Source organism: Thunnus thynnus, chromosome 2 (assembly GCF_963924715.1).
Source record: "Thunnus thynnus chromosome 2, fThuThy2.1, whole genome shotgun sequence".
In the NCBI taxonomy this organism is placed as follows: Eukaryota; Metazoa; Chordata; class Actinopteri; order Scombriformes; family Scombridae; genus Thunnus; species Thunnus thynnus.
The window spans coordinates 10745911-10765814 of NC_089518.1; the positions used below are offsets into that span (position 1 = coordinate 10745911).

At 39.7% G+C, this 19904-nt stretch overlaps 1 protein-coding gene across 1 annotated transcript; it reads right to left on the reverse strand.

Moving 5' to 3' along the window:
- Positions 1-196: 196 nt before the first annotated feature.
- cds2 (CDP-diacylglycerol synthase (phosphatidate cytidylyltransferase) 2) lies at positions 197-19904 on the reverse strand. Its single transcript, XM_067602751.1, has 13 exons — positions 19693-19904; positions 14989-15131; positions 14340-14436; positions 12268-12365; positions 11540-11679; positions 10469-10527; positions 8972-9054; positions 8597-8684; positions 7896-7964; positions 7224-7376; positions 6915-7034; positions 6017-6120; positions 197-5133 (listed from the first exon to the last, which is right to left on the reverse strand). The coding sequence occupies exons 1-13, from the start codon at positions 19762-19764 to the stop codon at positions 4998-5000; spliced, it is 1362 nt and encodes a 453-aa protein (XP_067458852.1). The 5' UTR covers positions 19765-19904; the 3' UTR covers positions 197-4997.

Genomic DNA, 19904 nt, shown 5'->3' on the forward strand with positions numbered 1-19904 from the left:
AAAGTCAGTGATAGATGCAGAGGTGTACTGTGAGGTGAAGGGTGTCAGCAACTGACCCTAGAATACATTGGCTGCAATTGTTCATCATCCTTAAAAGCAATGAGCCACAGTTATTAAATGGGCCAGTAGGTGTATCTATTTCAAAATGGGGAAGAACATGAGGGAAGAAACCAGTCACACACAGCAAACCACATGATCTTGTTTTTTTACCCTTTTATTTTCTTTAAACCAAGGCAAAGCACATTTTAGCATCAAGGAGAACAACGTATCTCTAGACAAATGTACAACTCAACACAAACCATTGCACAGTTTAAGAAGAATATACTGAACTCATACATCTTCATAAGAGAATCTATAACCACAAAATAAAATGTGCACAAAGGGGAGCCTACAATATGTGGGGCAGTCACGTTGCACAACTCCCATACATTCCTTCAGAGGTCCTGGCTGGGCAGGATTCACAACAGCTAAGTGGCACCATGTTGATTAAAAATGGCACAGAGGTGTTTCCTGAGTGCCAAGAAACAAACAAAAAAATCATCAGGGTTCTTTTTTAGTATTCTCAAGGTGGTTTTTGTGTCTTTTTCTCAGCCTCTCTGAGAGCACATCTCAACTTTTTCAGGAATGGAATGTATCAAACAGCAGTGATGCAGCATCAGTGTCACACCTTCAGCAGACCACAGGAGCTCCAGCTCTCTCTAGTGGCCATCAGTAACAGCAGACAGAGAAGTGGCAGTATGGAGCCAAACCAAACCATGACTGGCTAGGGTGGTGAAGTCGGAGAAATACAAGATATCTACAAAACTTCCTGTCGACTCAAAAGGAGGTGATGCAACACAGCGCTACAAGTATCTGCGTCGCTTCAACTTGCACTGTGACAGAGCACAGAAGTTGACAAACAACAGCTACCAGGGAAGAGCCTAGAAAACACCCAACTGCACTACAGTCACAGCAAGAAAAGACAGACAGAAAACACTTTTCTGCTATCTCAATACTCTTTCCTATATAGTAATGATAATACTTTAAATATTCCTCTAACCAAAAATACTTAAGAACACTCAACATATTTCTAAATATCTTCTTAAAGGACCAGTGTGTAGGATTTAGTGGCATCTAGTGACGTTGCCAATTGCAACAAACTGAATAACCCTCACCCTCCCCTTCCAAGCATGTAGGAGAACCTACGGTGGCCGCAAAACTCGCAAAAAATGCTAAGGCTTTCTCTAGAGCCAGTGTTTGGTTTGTCCATTCTGGGCTACTGTAGAAACATGGTGGTGCAACATGGGGGGCTCTGTGGAAGAGGACCCACTTCATATGTAGATATAAAGGGCTCAGTCTAAGGTAATGAAAACACAATTCTTATTTCCGGGTAATTATACACTAATTAAACCATACTTATGAATATTATATTCCATTTCTGCCAAGTCCATTCTGCTAGATGCCACTAAATTCTACACGCTGCACCGTTACATGTAGCCTACATTATAGCAACTTTGAAAAGATTTCATTTGCTTACAGTAAATAAATACTTTAAGAAAGTTAAAGTTAAGTGTAAGACTGGTTGGATGTCACACAAGTGAAACCAACGACATGAATGAAATGAATGACATCATAATATATGTGGACAATCGAGTCACATTCAAATGAGAAAAAAACAAACATGGAAAGCCACGCTTGGTTTGCTGTGTAAGAGTTCTTCCATTTTACAATATATTGAAGCCGACTCATATAAACGGACTGCTTGCATGGAGAAAAACCACCTTCTAGGTTACAAAAGATATGAGTCCATTTCTTAAAAATATATATAAATGTTTGAGGACAGAATCTGAAGAGAGGAATTTGAGGTGACAAATTATTTCCAGAATGACACTGATTAAGTCAAGCAGTCATTTACTGTACTGTATGAGTGTACGTTTACAAGCTGTTTCATAGATTTCTATACAGAGACAGAATACTGACCTCCACATCCCTGCTACACTGACTACTGCATGTGTGTTCATATTGCTGTTTTCTCTGATAATACAAGTACACAAACAGTCCTGACTGGTTTACATGAACATCTACATCTCCAAAACTTCAGAGTTCATTTGGTTTTCATTGACAATACAAATTATGAATTAATTTTTTTGTCTGACTGGATAGACCAAAATAATGACCGTTCACAAACATGATGGACAGTCTGATGTGATTGGTTGATAAATGAATGTAACATGTTGAGAGCTTCATCTATATCCAACCAGAGGTGGATATACACACTGAATATGCTTTAGTGTTTTGCTCTGCCTGAGCCCCTCTCTTCTCCAAATCGACAAGATGTCATCATTTCAGACGATATTCAGAACTAACCTGGCTGCATAAGTTTTAACCTCATTTCCTTTACTTTACCTAAACAATACCAACATAATAAATATTCCTACAGTCTTAATGAAGCATTCCACTGATTTTCAAACATGGAGATTAGTTTTACTTGTACAGTGTAATGTTTTCTGGGGCTCTGCTGGAGCTTCCTTAAGTCGAGAAAATAAGCCTGATGATGTCATCAAGGTTATATCAGCTTGGGTAGAACTGTTACAAACTGAGGGGGCAGAATTTCAAAAACTTGACATTTACCAGTCAAGAAGGGTCTAAAGAAAGGTGCAACTGAGTTGCATTATGGGAAATGTAGGATGCAGTGTTTTGGGAGTTTGAGCCATACTATGGACTAAAAGTCAGGGTATCTCAGCCTTGCTTGCTAGTCCCCCAACTTTGTGCAACCAAATAGCTGAAATGCACCTTTAAAATGCATGTGAATTTATGGTCCACCTGTTGCAAACTATAAACTATCAATAGCTTCATCAGTGTGAGTTTAAAGATCCCCTCCAGACATAAACTAAGATGTATATAAAACCCTCTACTTTGAATAATAATTTGTGTCTGATACAGTTTTTCCACAAAAAAAGTTCAATTGTCTTGTTAAAATCCTTAAAATGGCTTCTCCTCGGCCATCATTAAAAATTCCAGAATCTATAAATATGCAAATATTTCTCATTTCAGAAGTTTAACTGCTGGACACAAGATGTCTTCTACTTCACTGTAAAGTTCATTCTCAATGTTTATGCACTGGAGGCTTCAAGTTTCCACATCACACTTGTGTAAGTTGAATATTAGACCAGAAAATTCTTCAAACTAGTTGTGATTACACAAATCCTGCTCGTGGGCAACAGCCCTTAAAATCTGATTTTCAGTGAGCACAGAGAAACTTTGTGAAAACTATATGAAACCAAACTCTGCACATACATCATTCTGCAGAGTGAAGCTCAAATATTTAACTGTAGGGACAAGAAGAAAAACACATTTTTGAGTAGAGAGGGACTTCAAATAGAGTCAATGGCTCAGATTCTCAATTTTAAAAAAAAATTAAACTTAATATACCCAATAAAAAATAACAAAAAAGCTTGAGTTGACAGATTTAAATTACAACATACTGCAACTGCAGACTGTAGGTGAAATTAATTCTCAAAACTTAAAACAGCAGAAATGAACCCAATAGGAAAGAAGCTTTTATATTTTACCACCAACTAAAACACATTTGCTAGTGGCATATATATATATATATAGAATATATCTGTATAACAGAACTCTGTACTGTAAAAACACTAAGGAATGAACACTGACTGCTGTGTGTACAGTAGCTGATTGTATTGGCAAACTCCAACTTGAACATAAGATGCATGAGATCAAGTTTCACTCAAATAGGTCAAGTTTACCCATGATAGTCATATATTCTGCTCTGATGTTGTGATCATGGTGAGATTTCAACAGACAGAAGCAGACAACGGCAGTGTAGAGACCATCATCAAAACGTGCCTCACTTGTACGGTTACAGATAGTCCCATCCTAACATTATAACAAATAGAAGCCCTAATGCAACAACCCCACCACTTCACTGAACTCCTGTAAAACCTCTAACAGCTCCTGACTTGTTACAGATAAAAAGTGTCGATTAAACCAAAAAAACTAAAACAAGATTGTGTTCTATCTGTGAGTGTACCGCCTGCTTTTCCTGTAAATGGCAACCAGGTGAGAGAAGATAAGAGTGTTTTATGCTAAATGGGGTGCTGGTGTCCATCGCACTGGCCTTCAGAGATTTCCTTTGACTCATAATAAAGACACAATTTTGCATGGAGTACTGCTAAACTGCTTCTACACGCACAAAACCACCAAACAGACTGGATTGGGGATTTGTAAAATGCACTGATCCTGTCAAATACTTCAGGGTAACTTAGTCCTCCATCTTATATTTCTGCATGATAATATAATATCAGTGATTTGGCAAAGTATGAGGGGCCTTGAAGTGATGAATGGCAATGGAAACATAGGAAAAACACACACACACACACATGAATGCACGTGGCAGATGGTAAAGATAAACTCTGTCTTAATAAAACAGATACGGACACGACATTAAGATAACAGAACATACCAAATATAAAAACCATCTATGTATAAATAGAAACAATCACAACCAAGGAAATTAAAACAAAGGGGGGAGGGGGTGCAGCAGGGTAACAATACAGTGAGTAACGGTGTTGAGAGCAGTGCATTAAAACAAAAACAAAAAAAGTACAATAAAATATTAACACACATTAATAGGTATATAGAGGATATCCTGTATACAGGTAGAAATGTACAGCTGACCAACATATTGTTCAACAGTGTGGATAGATACACGCTGGCTATAATGGAAATGTGTAACAGTAATTCACTAACTCAACCTGAAAACACTGATGTCAGAAACATGACTCACGCACTGTATGAACGCACACAACTCTCATACCCAAATGACATGGAATGACCCAAGGCTGTAGTTTTTTTTAGTTTTCTTTTTTTTCTTGGATGTGTTCTCGCTCACGCGAAGCACTGCAAGTCTCCCAGAGCTCCGGGGCTGCACAGAGCCCCCGGGTGGTTCCCTCCTCCTTTCCTGCCTTCGGGGTGAGCCAGTGTGGCTGCGGCTGGCTCTAGGCGGCAGCCTCCTCCAGTGCTGGTAGCAGGCCCTTCTCTATCAGGTGAGCCTTCAGGGAGTTGAAGATGTGGAGCTGCTGATCAGCACGGAGGGCAAGGAGCTGCTGGATCACCTTGCTGGGGTTGGGGCCCCTGGGAGGAATCAGACAGACAATCAAACATACATCCTCTATCCAAAATGAACTAAGGAGAACTGACTGTTCATTAAACCCCTCCTCCGACCAGTGTTTGTCTAATCATAGTTAAGCAACAAAGGCACAGCAGGTCTGCCGAGATTTGGATTTCTCCACATGATGAAGCCATGTGCATACAGCTAATAATGGTAACAATATTCAAAGCTAAGAGTTAGCAAATAATTCACTACTTACATTGTTTTGAGGGTTTACTGGTTATGTTAGAATAAGCCCTGTTCACGACCTACACATCCACTATGGAGTTGTACCACTTTATGGAAGCCACATCAACTGCTGAAAGTAGAAAGTTTCTCTGCTCACCTTAAATCTGAGTTTAAGACGTGTAACTATGAGCATGATCTGTGACATTACAAATAGTTTGGAAGCTAATCATGGTCCAGTATGCAACTTATACACATGTCATGTGGAAGCCTGCAGTGCACAAACACTGAGAATGGACTTAAGAGTGAAGAAGGAGACATCTTGTGTCGAGCAGCTTCACTTTTGAAATGAAAAATATGTACATATTAATAGATTTTGGATTTTTCAATGAGAGAGAAGGAGTAGATGTCATTTTAAGGATTTTTAACCAGTTAATTTCTGTGGAAAATCCATATCAGACACACATTATGACTCAAAGCAGAATACTGGTATATGTCTTAAAACATGTCTGGAGGGGATCTATCATTAGGGTCATTACAATCCTGTCTCTGTATTCAGTCAAAACAACTGTTGTGTAGAGCATTACAGTGCAAGCATGGTTGTTAAAATCTGACAATAGGGCAAATACTATACATGTAACATATTCAAGAGTAATGATTTCATACAGATGTTATGTTTACCTGATGAAGCTAGCAATGTAGACATTAACAAATGTGGCCATGAGGTACTGGCAGTCGAATCTGTCCATAATGCCACCGTGACCTGGGATAGTGTTGGCAAAATCCTGAAAAGACAAAGCAAAGAGTTGGACTATGCCTCTAAACATAATACACAGTAGACAGCATTATTAATGACATTAACAGATGTAAAATAATACATGAAATATGATGTATGCAATTAAGCACAATACCATTTTTTACCGCACTGCCGCTGCAAAATTATGAGCGCCGCTGCTAAAATTTCAGACGATCATTAATGATTTTCTCTTGCACACTGTGCAACACCCTACGTTATTGTGGATTTTTTAGTCATCCTCACTCTCTTCGTTCTTCAAAGGACATCTATGTGTTTTTGCAAGAGTAGCGTTGCTCCGTTAAGGAATAAGGCAGTGCGCGTGTCGGTGTATGTGTGTGTAAATGTGCGTGTGTAGTTGTGCGAGCGCAGAGGGCTGGCAGAGCAGAGGAAAAGTTTAGCAGTAAGTTGTCAATCTGGCAGTAAATGCGTGTCAGTTAGTAAATGCTGCAGCTCCTCAAGAAAATACTCATCTATCGAAGGGGGTAAGCCCCGAAGTTAGCAACAACGCGTTAGCTTAACTTGACCAGGCTCACTTAAGGTGGACAGACTTTTAAGGTGGACCAGCAATTCTCATTTCAGTGTCAATCTCAGCCGCTATTTAACAGAGAACGGAGAAGTGTGTGGCTGATGAGTCTGTCATATGCCCCCACATATGACAACAAACCCCCCCCCCCCCCCACTCTGACAGACTGACAGTGCAGATACAGATAGTCAAGACATGGTTGGTTACTGAGGTACTGAGGGCCTCCTCAAGGTCAACATTAAGGTGTGCTTCATCCCTACCTTGATCTTGAAGGCTCTCTTGAAGCCGCTGGCAAAGAAGCCACCGAAGGGTCCCACAATGGAGGCAAATGAGGACAGAGCAATGCTGTGGATCTGGAACGGATAGAGACGCACTGTGGTCTGTGGAGAGGAGAAGGAAGCGTTAGATGAGTCATATTCAGACCAGCATTAGACAGTGGGACTGCCTGACAAATGGTTCCTCCACATTTTTATCTATTTCAAAATTTTATACTTTATATACTGAAAGTACCAACTACATCCTGACATGTATGAAAATAATTATTTGCAACATAAATATTTGCATCTTACCCATCCAGTGACAGACTCCAGGACGCTGGGCAGGGCGTAGTCCTGGAGCTGGAAAAGCTCTGATGGCTCACAGTCCACCTGGAAACTGTTGGAGTCATTGTTGAACTCCACTGGACAAACAAAGTAGCGCCAGCCTGCCATCACATAGGAGAGCTGGGAGGAGAGCAAAGTTCAGTTATTCTGAAGTGTCATCACTTACAGCTGCATCCCTCACCTGCTGGACAGTGCAGACTCCATCGACTGGGAACTCACAAGTGAGACACATTCAAAGTAGCTCAATGGTGGCTGACAATGCTGTTTGTATGTTTGCCAGATGTGTCTATGAACTATGTGTTTGAATATGATAATGAATATTTTACCCAAATTTTTCAATCTTTTATACAAATATAGTGTTTAGCAACTAGCAAGATAACCTGGAAAGCTTTTCATTTACTAAATAAAGTTTATTAGTTAGTTAGTTATGCTATTAGCATAAGACATTAAAAGTGGCTGCTATGACAGAAAATGAGATAAGGAACTAATCGAGATGTTACACATGGTTCTGTTGAACGTATTTTCAAAGATTAAAAGATATTTTAGAAACTTGTGTGAGAATGTCAGCATTGTGGTATGAGGATCAGACCAGGAGAAGTTGAATTTTCTATCAGGGAGCAAGGTAAAACCACATCTTACCATGATCCCAAACACAATGGTGGAGAAGAATCCGCCGATGAATCCCTCCCATGTCTTTTTAGGCGACAGCTGTAGAGGACACAATCAAGGTGTTAAAGAAAAGTTTATGATATCACCATGTACCACAAGATACTTAAGGCCCAGACGCACTGAAATCGATAATTGATGCGTCTCATTTGGTGCTCCTATGGTGCACTGCAGGCATCAGATTTGATTGATGCCTAGATGGATTGAGCCAGATTCTCTTCGCTCAACCACCGCAGCGCTGTTTCTCTCTCTCTCTTTCTCAATTGTGCTTTCAGCTCGCTCACGCTATCTCTCTTCTTCAGCTGCAGAAAAAACAGCTTTGGTCACTGGGTCCTCATTTGAGGTTCCAAAATTGAAACGATGTTGGAGATACAGACGTCAAGGCAGTTTGACGCGCTTCATAATGCTTTTGGTGCTCATTCGGCAGTTTAAAACAATAGGTGTACTTCAAAACACTCCTGAGACGCTTTCCGTGCACTTGAGCCTTAAATGTGTCCTGTCAATAACCAAACCTCTTGGATTATGTTTGTCACTCTCTACTGATTTGCTCTGGCATTACGAACAGAAGCTTCAAGTATTGGGCAGTAATGTGTGTTCTACTGGAGAAAAATAACGTAGACATCTGGTGTTTGAGTTGAATGTTTATGCAGCTACTGTGAATGATTATGACCAACCTTGATGAGAGGCGTGCGGCCGAAGAAGAAACCAAACATGTAGGCCATAATGTCATTACAGATCACACAGGAAATGGGCACGATGAACCTATTCAGACAAAGACGAGTTTTCATCAGTCATACATATATATGAGAATAAATAAAAATATGCTTTATGAAGCAAATTTGAAAAGTTATCAATTTGACTGGATAATTATGTATAGATGCAGCATTTAGGTACAAGACCTACAAATTGATTACAAATATGTAGGTACAAATTTCCACATAATGACATTTTACGTCACAAGTAGACATTATTAGAGAGAAGAAGCCATTATTCTGCAGGCCAAGCTAAGCTGTACAGTATAAGAGGAGATGAAGGGACTGTTTACTCACCAGATCATGCCCTCAAACAGATTGTGAATGATAAGATGAGACTGAGTCACTACAATCAGCAGAGTCACATGGGTCCAACCAAACTGTGGAAAAAATGAGATTAACCAGGTATGTTTACACAATGATTAGTTTAGATTTGCTTTGTATTCAAAATGTACTACTCATGATTGAGACAGCGCCTACATTCTTAATATTTCTCTACAGACTGGACATACAGCAGCAACGTTTTCTGAGACAAATTATTTCCTGATGATGAATCTCTTTAGGAAATTGACTTTAAAAAGGACTGTTCCAGTGTTGCACCATCGGTCGAGTAAAATGAAGTGCATACAATTTACATTACTGAAGGCCATTTCCCAATTTATGCAAGTGGCACTGAGTTTTTCCTTCCTTCCAGGGGTCAGTTGGTTTCAATTCATTTCAGTAAGCAATCAAAATCAACTTGCAGAGACTTGAAACTCGTTTAGCATAGCTAATGCATCATAATGAAACACATCCGCACTGGTTTCCGTTACAGTTACTTCAGTTTTGAGTTTTGACTGTGTTAAAATTGCAGAGAGATCTGTGAATCCTTCCTGATGGTGTGTTCACATGCTGAAGTGAAGGTCAGAGAACAGAGTTTCTCCACTCAGCTGCCACATAGCGCTGCATTCATGAGCTGTGATGTTCAGAAACTCAGCAGAGAATATGAATAATCATCATACATGAACTTTGTAAAAACTTCATAATTTTGACATTTGAATAGTGTATGAAAATTATTTTGCTGACGTCAGAGTGGAAAATAGCACGACGGCTTATAAATGCACCGTTCCTCTACATCGAACTCAGATGTGTGCTCTCATTGGAGGAAATTTAGTTAATTCAGTTCAAAAAGTAATTCAAGAGCAATTTTGAAAATTTAGAGAATTCAACTAAATATTACAAATGCTCAAATATGGCTGCATTTTTGGAAAGGCATAAGCAGATAGAAGTTATTTGGCTTAAACATGCAAAACCACTGGTATGGTCCTTTAGGCTGATGTGATCAGACCCATGAGGATTGTACAATGATGGGTTTGTCAGGACAAATTTAGGGTGATAGCATCAACTAAAACATGACCAGATAACAGCTTTATCACATCCAATGACGTGGTCAGAAAATCTGTGAGACAGAAGTGAACAAACTCAATTGACAAGTCCACTGTTATTTTTAATTTTGTCCATCTGTGAGTAGCTCCCCCATTCCCTTTATGCATTGTATTGTGGGAGAGTAGTGTCCATCAACAGCACACTCAAAATCAAAGGCTTTTAGTCTGCAAACCGACAGTTTTGAGTATACTTAGTTTTCTGATTAACATAAACTAAACACAGTTAGGATGACTGTGTGCCAGACATTTCTGGTGCAATCTCTCTCTGGCCCCACTTCTCCAATAACCTGAAGGCCTGTATTCAGCTAGCCTCATCAATAACCTAGTGTCTTCGAGGCTGGAGGCCAAGGGGAGGCAGGGTGCTGCTTACCATGTAGAACTGAAGGCGATAGTGCTTCTTCACCAAACTCAGCACAAACATGCAGAAACCTGCAACAACAGGATGAGTAATGTATGAAACATTTGGGACATAATCAGAAATGTAATGTCTAATTAAGTCAGAATCCAGGTCATCTTTGGTCAAACTGATTAAATTTAGCTTGACCTATTTCAGACAAAGCCCGGTGTTAATGTGCAGTGAGCAGCTCAGATTGCTGGAGCCGTTCTATTTATACTGCAGTAATGACTGAGGTGAGGATTTGCTTTTTACTTCATGAAATAGAAAAGGTAGCTGGTTTAGACCACATTTTCGGGCACTTCAAGATATGATACCATTATCTCCGAAGCCCCTCTACATGAAGAGATGATAGTGCTGTGAGAAAGCCTTTCAGATTCACCTCGAAATCTAGTAAGCAAGAAGACGAAAAAGTCAGGGTGCTTCCTTCCTCACCACATCCTGTCATCAGCCAGCAGCACTGAATCACAAACTGACAAAGTGCACTACAGGAAATGGGACCTCTCAAGTTTAGCGCGATGACTGACTGGCACAATTACAGTTTCATATTCTGAATTTTAATATTTAACTTCTATCAGCTTTTTTCCACAGTATTGTTGTTTGAACTTTTGTTTATATTTCCATAGTGGAAATGCCTGATTAATTGATCACTGTCATCAACAGATCTTGATGCCATGTTGGTCTTTTGTTACCAATTTGACAGTCTAAACAGTAGCACTCATGACTTTTGCTGTGTGAAACGACACCCTTTGCTCTGTTCCCCTGAGGTTTAATGGTGTCACTGAATAAAATGTAAATGTATTCATTTCTTCAGCCACTGTAGAACTAACAGGAACTTTCTAGTAAAGAGCAGTCAATAGAAAACCTCTGTATGGCTGGTGTTGAGTAACTGTGTCAGTGTTACAGTTTTGTGGTATGACATCTTTTCCACTTGGCCCATAAAACTGTCTGTGCAGTTGAATGTATTGATTACTTTAAGCATACAGGGACAAAATGGAGTCCCAGTTTACCTAACAGATGAGTCAGTACTGATTTCAGTGTTTGTACCTGTGAGGTAGAGGGCAAAGGAGATAAAGCGGTGGTATTTGCTGAGGATGCGAAGCGGCTCCTCCCGCTGCACCAGCGTGAAAAAGTAATCCGTCACAGTCTCACCGTAGAAGAAGTAGTTCACACACAGAAGGAAGTACCTGTGGGGGCGGAGGGTTGGAGCAAATGTACACATCTCACAGCTTTATGACGGCAGCTTATGAGACTCCGCATTCAGTATGCCTGCAGAAAAACCAGTAATGCCCTGATGTCTGATGGAGAGACATGTTGAATTTTAAGCATCTGGCTAAATGGATCAATCGTACTGCAAAATCACTTCCTTGCAAGAAAATTTAGAAGGTCACATACTAATTTCTGACTGTACTTGACATCTAGTTTTGATTTTTCATTAGGTTTTTCAGGCTCATGGCATAGTGAATGTTGAAAATCTGTTGTCTGTCACTCTATACTGAACACCACTATTGCTAAAAATCAAACTCACTATACAACAGCACTGATGATTCACGATATTTTTGCTATTATTTGTTGATTGATTTAATACTGTAATCTACATCTACTCAGGATTTAAACAGTTCAGAAAACAAACCTCAGGAAGTCTGCAACAAAATAAAACATGAGACGACATAATAAGAGAGAAGCAAAAAAGGATATTTGCTCTGTTCATGACATCTCTATAAAATGTATAACTCTGTGTGTGTGTGTGTGCGTGTGTGTGTGTGCACCCTCACCAGCTCAACGTCCTGAACCAGGGCAGGTGGTATGAGTGGTAAACGCTGTAGCCGATCATGATGATTTCATGGAAGCACTTGATCTGAACACAGAGAACCTGCACAGAGAAACATTGCGTCACCAAAATGCAAAAGGAGTTTTGCCACAGCACTGCTAAACAAAATACCCCGATGACTGTAACTTGTGTATACGTGCTACGTATGTGTGTATGAATGTGGATGTATCCCATATGGATGTCTTTCATGTAGTTATGTTGTGGATGTGTACTGTATTTATGTATCTACGTATTTATGTGAGGCTCTGTACAGACTGTGGCAACAAATTTCCTTGAAGGACAATAAAGAATCTATCCATCCATCTATCTATCAATCTATCTATCACCAGGGACAAAGCTACTCAAGCATCAGGACTCTGTGTGTGTGTGTGTGTGTGGTTTTCCTTTGTGAGCCAAAGTTCAACTGTTTTGAACATGCTGTGTGAACCTCAATACTTTGTACAAGTCACTGTCAGACTAGTGCAGTGCCCGTTCGAAACGGGCCTGTTCGGAACGGGCCAATTGCTTGGCCTCCAGCTGCTGCTTCAATGCATAGAAAAATGAATACAGTTGATGTGAGGTGTGAATGAGTATGTACACCAACAATATGAAAGAAGCTAACATTCTCTTACACACAGATGTTATAAATAATAAGTACTCTAATAGTAAATACGTGTTCTTTTCTGATTTCAAGTAAAACAAGGGCTGCATTTAAAAATAAAATACATAACAGAGTGCTTTTGAAAAAATGTGCATAAAGTAAAGTGGATTGATCCTATTGGGCTCTTAGATCGTTTATTTTCTGTGCCTTCAGTTTGAGTGGGTATGTTTGCTCAAAAGATTTGTGCTTTGTCACATAGTGGCACTTCATAATCGCCACGGAGCATATGAGACATAGTGGTTCTGAGCTGACCGTGGGAAGAATGAACATGGAAGAGTCTGTCCATTCTTGATTAACTTTGCTCTTTTTAAAGCACGCCGTGTGATTTCTCCAACTGTATTTCTCTTGTATTATCAACCCTAAAGCCCCACCCCCACTGCTGCACAAAGCGCTGGTCGCTTGTTTATTCAAAATGTATTAATACTGAAAATGTCACGTGTCCGAATTGCACCAAATTCAACACTGCATGTCCTTGTGTCCCCAGCTATACAGCCAACAAGCGTGAAGTAAATCGGATGAACGGTTCAGGACAGACAGACAGACAGACAGACAGACAGACAGACAGACAGACAGACAGACAGACAGACAGACAGAGGGTCCTTGCTTTATAGTTAGATGAGAGGTGGGACTTTAAAATAACAGTTGTAAATATATGAGACCATGGCTGAAACATTTAAATTTAAATGAAGACTTTTTAGAACTCAGACTTGAGATTCTTAGGGACACCATTTTTCTAACAAAAAATTATTTATTGCAATTACAAATGATACAAATATACACATTTCCTGTGTTACTTTTTGTGTTACTTTTAGTTGCAAAGTAACCGTCACCATTACCTTTAAATCTGGTTCCATACAGACTGAACAACTTTTTTACAGTAAAAGCACAGCAGTTTCTCAGAACCTGGATGGACACTTTTCTTTCTCACTATCACAAGATTTTGGCGACTGACACATTTTTAAAATCTTTTCAGCACATTTTACTCTGCAGTCTCTCACACACACATATATATTTCAGTGTTTCCCCTATAACTGTTAAGGCCTGGCGTTTGGGGAGCCTCTGTGCAGCACTGTACCAAAACATGACTCAACCTGTGTGTCGTTTCCTGGGAAACTCTTGGTAGTGTAGCTCCTTTTAAGGAATAGGGCAGAGATTAATGTGTGTGCGTAGCCAGTGAGTGGTGACAGAATCATTGTCACGTTAAAATGAAATCGCACAGAGGTCTGATTTGAGATCATGACCTTATTTAGATGAATCATTATTGGAAGTTTTTAATTTTTTTGTTTCCATTTGAGTTTCACTGGATTGCAGCTACCAAGGTTCACTTGTTCTGTAGGGCAATGTCACGCAGCACCATCAGTGTTGTTTGTACTCACAATCATCATAAGCACCATTGGGCCCAGGTAGATGATGAAGAAGAAGAAGGAGATCATGGCTAGTGTGAGGATCCCTCGAACCCACCAGTTCTTCCATCTGAGGGAAACACACACGCACGCACGCACACACACACACACACACACACACACACACACACTTCTATTTAATGTACATTCAAAGTTGAAAAGAACACAGAGGCTAAAAACATAACCAACCGTTTGGCTGAATGAAATGGATCAGAAGTAGTGTAAAAAGATGAAATATGAAAAATTAGTCAACACTTCATATTACCACTCTTCTAAAGCAGAGAAGGGAAAAGGTTACAGTGTGATGAAACACTATGATGATATTTCTCCAAAAACTGGATAAGACCAAGTCTGTTATTTCTGTCGAGACACCTCGATGTATATTATTGCTTAATATAGTTTGATATTTATGATCTTCCTGCCAGGAAAACAGATCCTTAAGTTCAATGATTCATATCTGCCTGCTGTTAAAACAAAAATGTTTGTGTGGAGGGATTCCTCTGTATGAATCATGAAACCTCCATATGTGTGGCAGTGCTGAGATAAAGAAAAACATGGGTCTCTTGTTCAGGTTAATTGCTCTATATGGACCATCTGGCCATCACATCACTAGTGAGCGTACCTTGAGGAGAGTCCAGACAGGGCCTTGTTTAGAACCTCTGGGGTGTCATCAGGAGGGACTGGCACCTCTGGGACCCCTGAGTCCACCTTGGAATCACTGTCTGACACCCCATCTTTTTCTACCTTCAGCTCACTGTCTGAGCCCTGACAAACAGACAGATGGAGGAGAAATTAGACACTGACATTTAGTAAAGACATGTTGAAACCACAGAATCACCAGAGACACAAAAGTCAGTATTTTGGTGTATTTAAGAAACATTTACATTTTAGTTTGTTCCTGGTTCCTTCTCAGTATCAGTGTGAGCAGTGTAGTGTGTACAGTAGTATGATGAGATTCAGTGACCTTTTTTCATTTTGCAACCATCGAAGAACATGAACTATGACTGTATTTACATTTTTTCAAACACCACAGGGCTGGTGCAACTAAAGCAAATGAAAATGCTTAAGTAAATACTATTAACATGAAGACTGCCAGAAGGCTTCAAACTACATCACATGATACTGTGTCTGGGTAAGATGGCTCATGGTATTTTGTGAATTTTATAGCACAAACAGCCTCCACATCTTATGTGTGGCAGTGCTGAGATAAAGAAAAACATGGGTCTCTTGTTCAGGTTAATTGCTCTATACACCTTAAAATAATAGCTTACAAAGCTCAAGGTAAAAAAACGGAACATGCAGTAAACATGTCAAACACACATGTTAAACATGTCAAAAATCTGTGTACATGTGCACAGACTGTGTGCAAGCTTGCAGCACAGCATTTACACTTACAAACATAAATGTACAAGTTTACAAAACTAAGGTTACAGTTACAAAACCCTGTTTTCAAGCACACCTTTTTCAATGATATAATATTCCATATTTTGACATGTAGAGAAACCCAAAGCTTGACAGACACACTGTGCCTACAGTGGTTACTGTTGCTATGACTGAATAATCGCTGTGCAAAATGAGTGAAAACATCTGTAGACAAAAACCCCTGCTGGCAGAAACGGTTCTGTACTTAAATAATATGTACACCACTTGATTCACAATACATATATAGAGTGAACTGATATGTACTCAAACAAATATTGATAAGTCATTGAACAAAGAGATACATCATATCAGAGGTGGATATAATAAGCAAACACTAGCAGGGCTGCCAGTTCTGGGTTGTGTGTGGGCGGCTAAACACTGCACAAAAATCATCTCCATCCATATTGTTGATCTCTCAGAACCATCTGCTCACTGATGGAGCCTGTTTAAAAACACACTGATCTCTGCCTCTACATGGTGACAATAATCAAAGGATGGACGTCATCAGTTGTAGCTCATCAGGAAAAAACAGAGAGGTTTCACTTTTCACCACCCTCTGACCTCTGTGCTGCTGATGACCAAATTAGGCTCGAAGTTCTCACCTCACAGCGATGCAGCAGATGGTCGGCTTGCTGTTCTGTGACGCCCACTCAGTCTCACACTAGGGCTATACAATTATTGCACTACTACACTACTGCAGCTGGATTTTAATAATATGCCTGTGTTGCTTTTCATCCTGTTACTTTATCGTATCACTTCTATCTTGTGTTATTTTTCACTATTTGCCACACATCCACCCTCACAATAATGACAGCAAACTTACTGCACGTGCCATGTTGGGAACATTTCTGCAATTATCACCTTTTAAGACTTGATATCATTTTTCTTAGATAGGTTAAACAGGCATTATATAACACACCTCACAATTATGTTGAATATGCACGTATATCTATGGTATGACAAATTCATAAAATAAGAACCATGACACTAATTGCATCCACGTTTATAATTGTTTGTTCATTCTGGAGAGTTCCAGGAATTTCAGGGTATGAAGGTACTTTTTAATGTTTCACACACAACATATTTTACATATTCTATGTTAAAATGTGCATGAAAATACACACTTCCTACTCAGTTTTAGAGTATGATGGTGCAGTGACATTGTCCTCCTCTTTAGAAGAGTTAGCCTACATAATCTGCACTGTGTACATTGAACAGGAGACTCAGTCAAATCCACAGTGAAAACAACATTCTGCACCCAAAGATCCTAGCACTTTATGTTTGTGTAAGGCCAATTAAATACAACTGTGGATTAATTCGACAATAATATATATTGTTTCTACTGAAGTGAGTTGTTCCCATGATTGATCACAGGTGCCCAGTTCTTGTCATGATTATCCTTTAAACATTAAAACCAGATATGACATGTTTTTATTTCTTTTTTTTACCAAATTATTGTGTTTTAATGAGAAACTCTACTTGTTACATCACTAAACCTTCCGGTATTACACAAAATCAACGCATTTATTTTTTTTAAAGTCATTATAACATGAAAAATATGTTCTTTTGAAAGATTTAATATTTCACATTTTTTACAGCTGCAACAGTTAGGGGGTGTCCTTAAGCAAAACACTGTTTCCCTGATGGGCCACTCAGTTAAGTTTCTCTGGATAAAAAAACATGACTATTCATTGTCCACGATTTGCAAAATTTCACTGAATTTCTTTCAAATTATGCGGAACCCTCTTACAAAATAGTATACGCTGTCAAATAGTTGCAGAGGCGTGCACCACAACACACACATACAGCCCTGACGCATACACGCAGACCCATTCTCCGCCTGGTGGTTTCTATGGAGACAATATCCGTCATTCAGGATGCTTGAGTTAAAAATAGGCGCTCGTGTCACATAAACACTCCCCCTCTCCTCCCCTGTCTTTCTTCCTTGTAGACCAGAGGCAACACGGAGTGTCTCTGTTTTGTTTAACACATTCTCATTAGAAAAAGCTTGATCAGTCAGTATCTCTACCAGGATTTCAGAGCATTAGACCAAGACAAGACCATTAGACACCGACACCCAGAGGAGTAGGGGTGCTTCAGAGATAAAGCAAAAAAGAAATGAGGAAGTTTGTGATCCAGGTTTTCAGCCGTGTCATGCTGTGAGTTCATCAGCTGCAAATATTTTGGACCAACTGTTGTGAAATGTTTTGAATAGCAAGAGACTACACAGGCTCAGAAGGTCATTTGGAACGAGACATCCCCTGAAATAAAAAGTACCTTACATGAACTCACGTCATCCTCATTTCATTATCCAATGTCATTTTCTTTAGAGCTGTCTTTATGAAGCTGACCCAGATAAAAAGGTCATAGCAGGACCAGAGTAGATCTTATAATGATGATTTTCACAGCTTTTTTTCACAGCATTATATCCTGCTATGCAACTGCTTTTGGCCAATCTTACTCCACACCAAATAAATCCTGGTTCTGCTCTGGTATCTGTACAAGGTGGCGGGTGTATGGTCAGGCTAACCTGGTAGTCTTTTAACTGGAATGTTGTTTTTACACAGGCGTTACCTGGTTAGAGTATGCTTTATCCTGGCACTAAAACAGATTTATATTATCACTGATTTGTAATATTCATTCTAGACATTTCCCTGCATGAGCTTCACTTAACAAATCATTGATAAAATAAGAGTCAAATACAAAGGATCAGTAATGATATTCTGTAACCAGATCTTATTGAAGACAAATAAAGAAAGAATGACTTACTGATACTGTCGGTATCTGTTGTTTTAATCAAAATAATTTCATTTGGTTGTTCTCGTTGGGACACATTTTTTTTAAAAACAATTCGCACTTAACACTGAGTGAGTTTCACTGGTAGATTCAAGGCATGTCAGGGGACTGTGTTTGTTGTGGAGATAAAGCTAATGCATTGACCACTTTTCCATCTGCTGTTGACATGATTACAATTTCCTGTAATCATGTCCTCTCGTCATACATAGATCCCGACATTCAACACCACGCCCCTTTCTTGGCTCCGACTATTCACTGGAACGCAACTTTAACATCCATGTTGACAACACAGATAACTCATATATTTCCCTCCTATGTAAATACAACACGAGATTAACTATAATGTCTTGCTTGAGAGTGCTTAAAGCGTTTGTTGTTGTTGTTGCAGTCAGACCAGCCAAGCTAAGCTAATGTTGTTACTGTCAGCAGGGACGGTGCCTGTGAGACCAGGCCGTTAGCAGTCGTTCAGTAAACAAGCTGAAGTACACTGTTGTCATAAGCTAACGTTGTTGTTAAAAACTAAAAGTCAGCAGCAAAGACAGTCTTCACCAATTACTATAGGAGGAGGCAACACTTGATGCTAATTCGACCCTTATGCAGGACCTGCTGCAAAACGTCTCGCCAAACACCAAGCAGACAGTTTTCAATTTACTGTTGTTTAGCTGATCTCAAATAAAAGCGCTAGTTGAAATGTAATGTAAGGTTTTTTTTCCTACACAAGCAGAGCCATTTTATACTTCGGCATGTAACTGATACAGAAAGCAGAGCCAACTTCGATCAAATATGAACTTATGCATATTGTTTTCACGAGGAGAGCACACCCAGGAAGACCGTAACAAGCTGCAGCCAATCAAGGCTAAATTACGAGTAGTTTGGCGGATGATTTGTAACGTTACAGCAATGTCAGGCAACAATTTATAAATTGTGACTGTTATTCTGTTAAATAAGCAACCATGCTCAAAGAAAAAACTCCCCTAAAATGCCAGGTTTACATTCTGACATGAGTTTTCCTCTATAGCTACACGAGCCACAGGGTAATGCATTAGGACTATCAAACAGCTAGCTGGCTAACTAGCCTTAGCCTCGCTTCCAAACGATCCGGGCTTACCCTGTCCTCTGACGGCTGTTGTTGTAACGTGGGGTCGGTGTCTCTGGCTCCACGGTGCCTCAGCTCTGTCATCTTAGCAGATCGCAGCCTAACGACAACAGCGAAGGTGCTGTGGCTCCGAGAAACAAACTCGCCTTTGGGACTAACGGACCTCCTGCTAAGCTCCGAGCTAGATTTCGCACAGCTACACTTTCCACTCGAAGAACAAACTC

Bases quoted from the DNA above. Each gene is read 5' to 3' on its own strand.
- cds2 (XM_067602751.1), bottom strand. From the start codon at position 19,764: ATGACAGAGCTGAGGCACCGTGGAGCCAGAGACACCGACCCCACGTTA. The intron at 7,965-8,596 runs GTTGGTCATAAT...TGTCCTCTACAG, and splicing joins GCCGCACGCCTCTCATCAAG to CTGTCGCCTAAAAAGACATG. The intron at 5,134-6,016 runs GTAAACATAACA...GATTCCTCCCAG, and splicing joins TACATTGCTAGCTTCATCAG to GGGCCCCAACCCCAGCAAGG.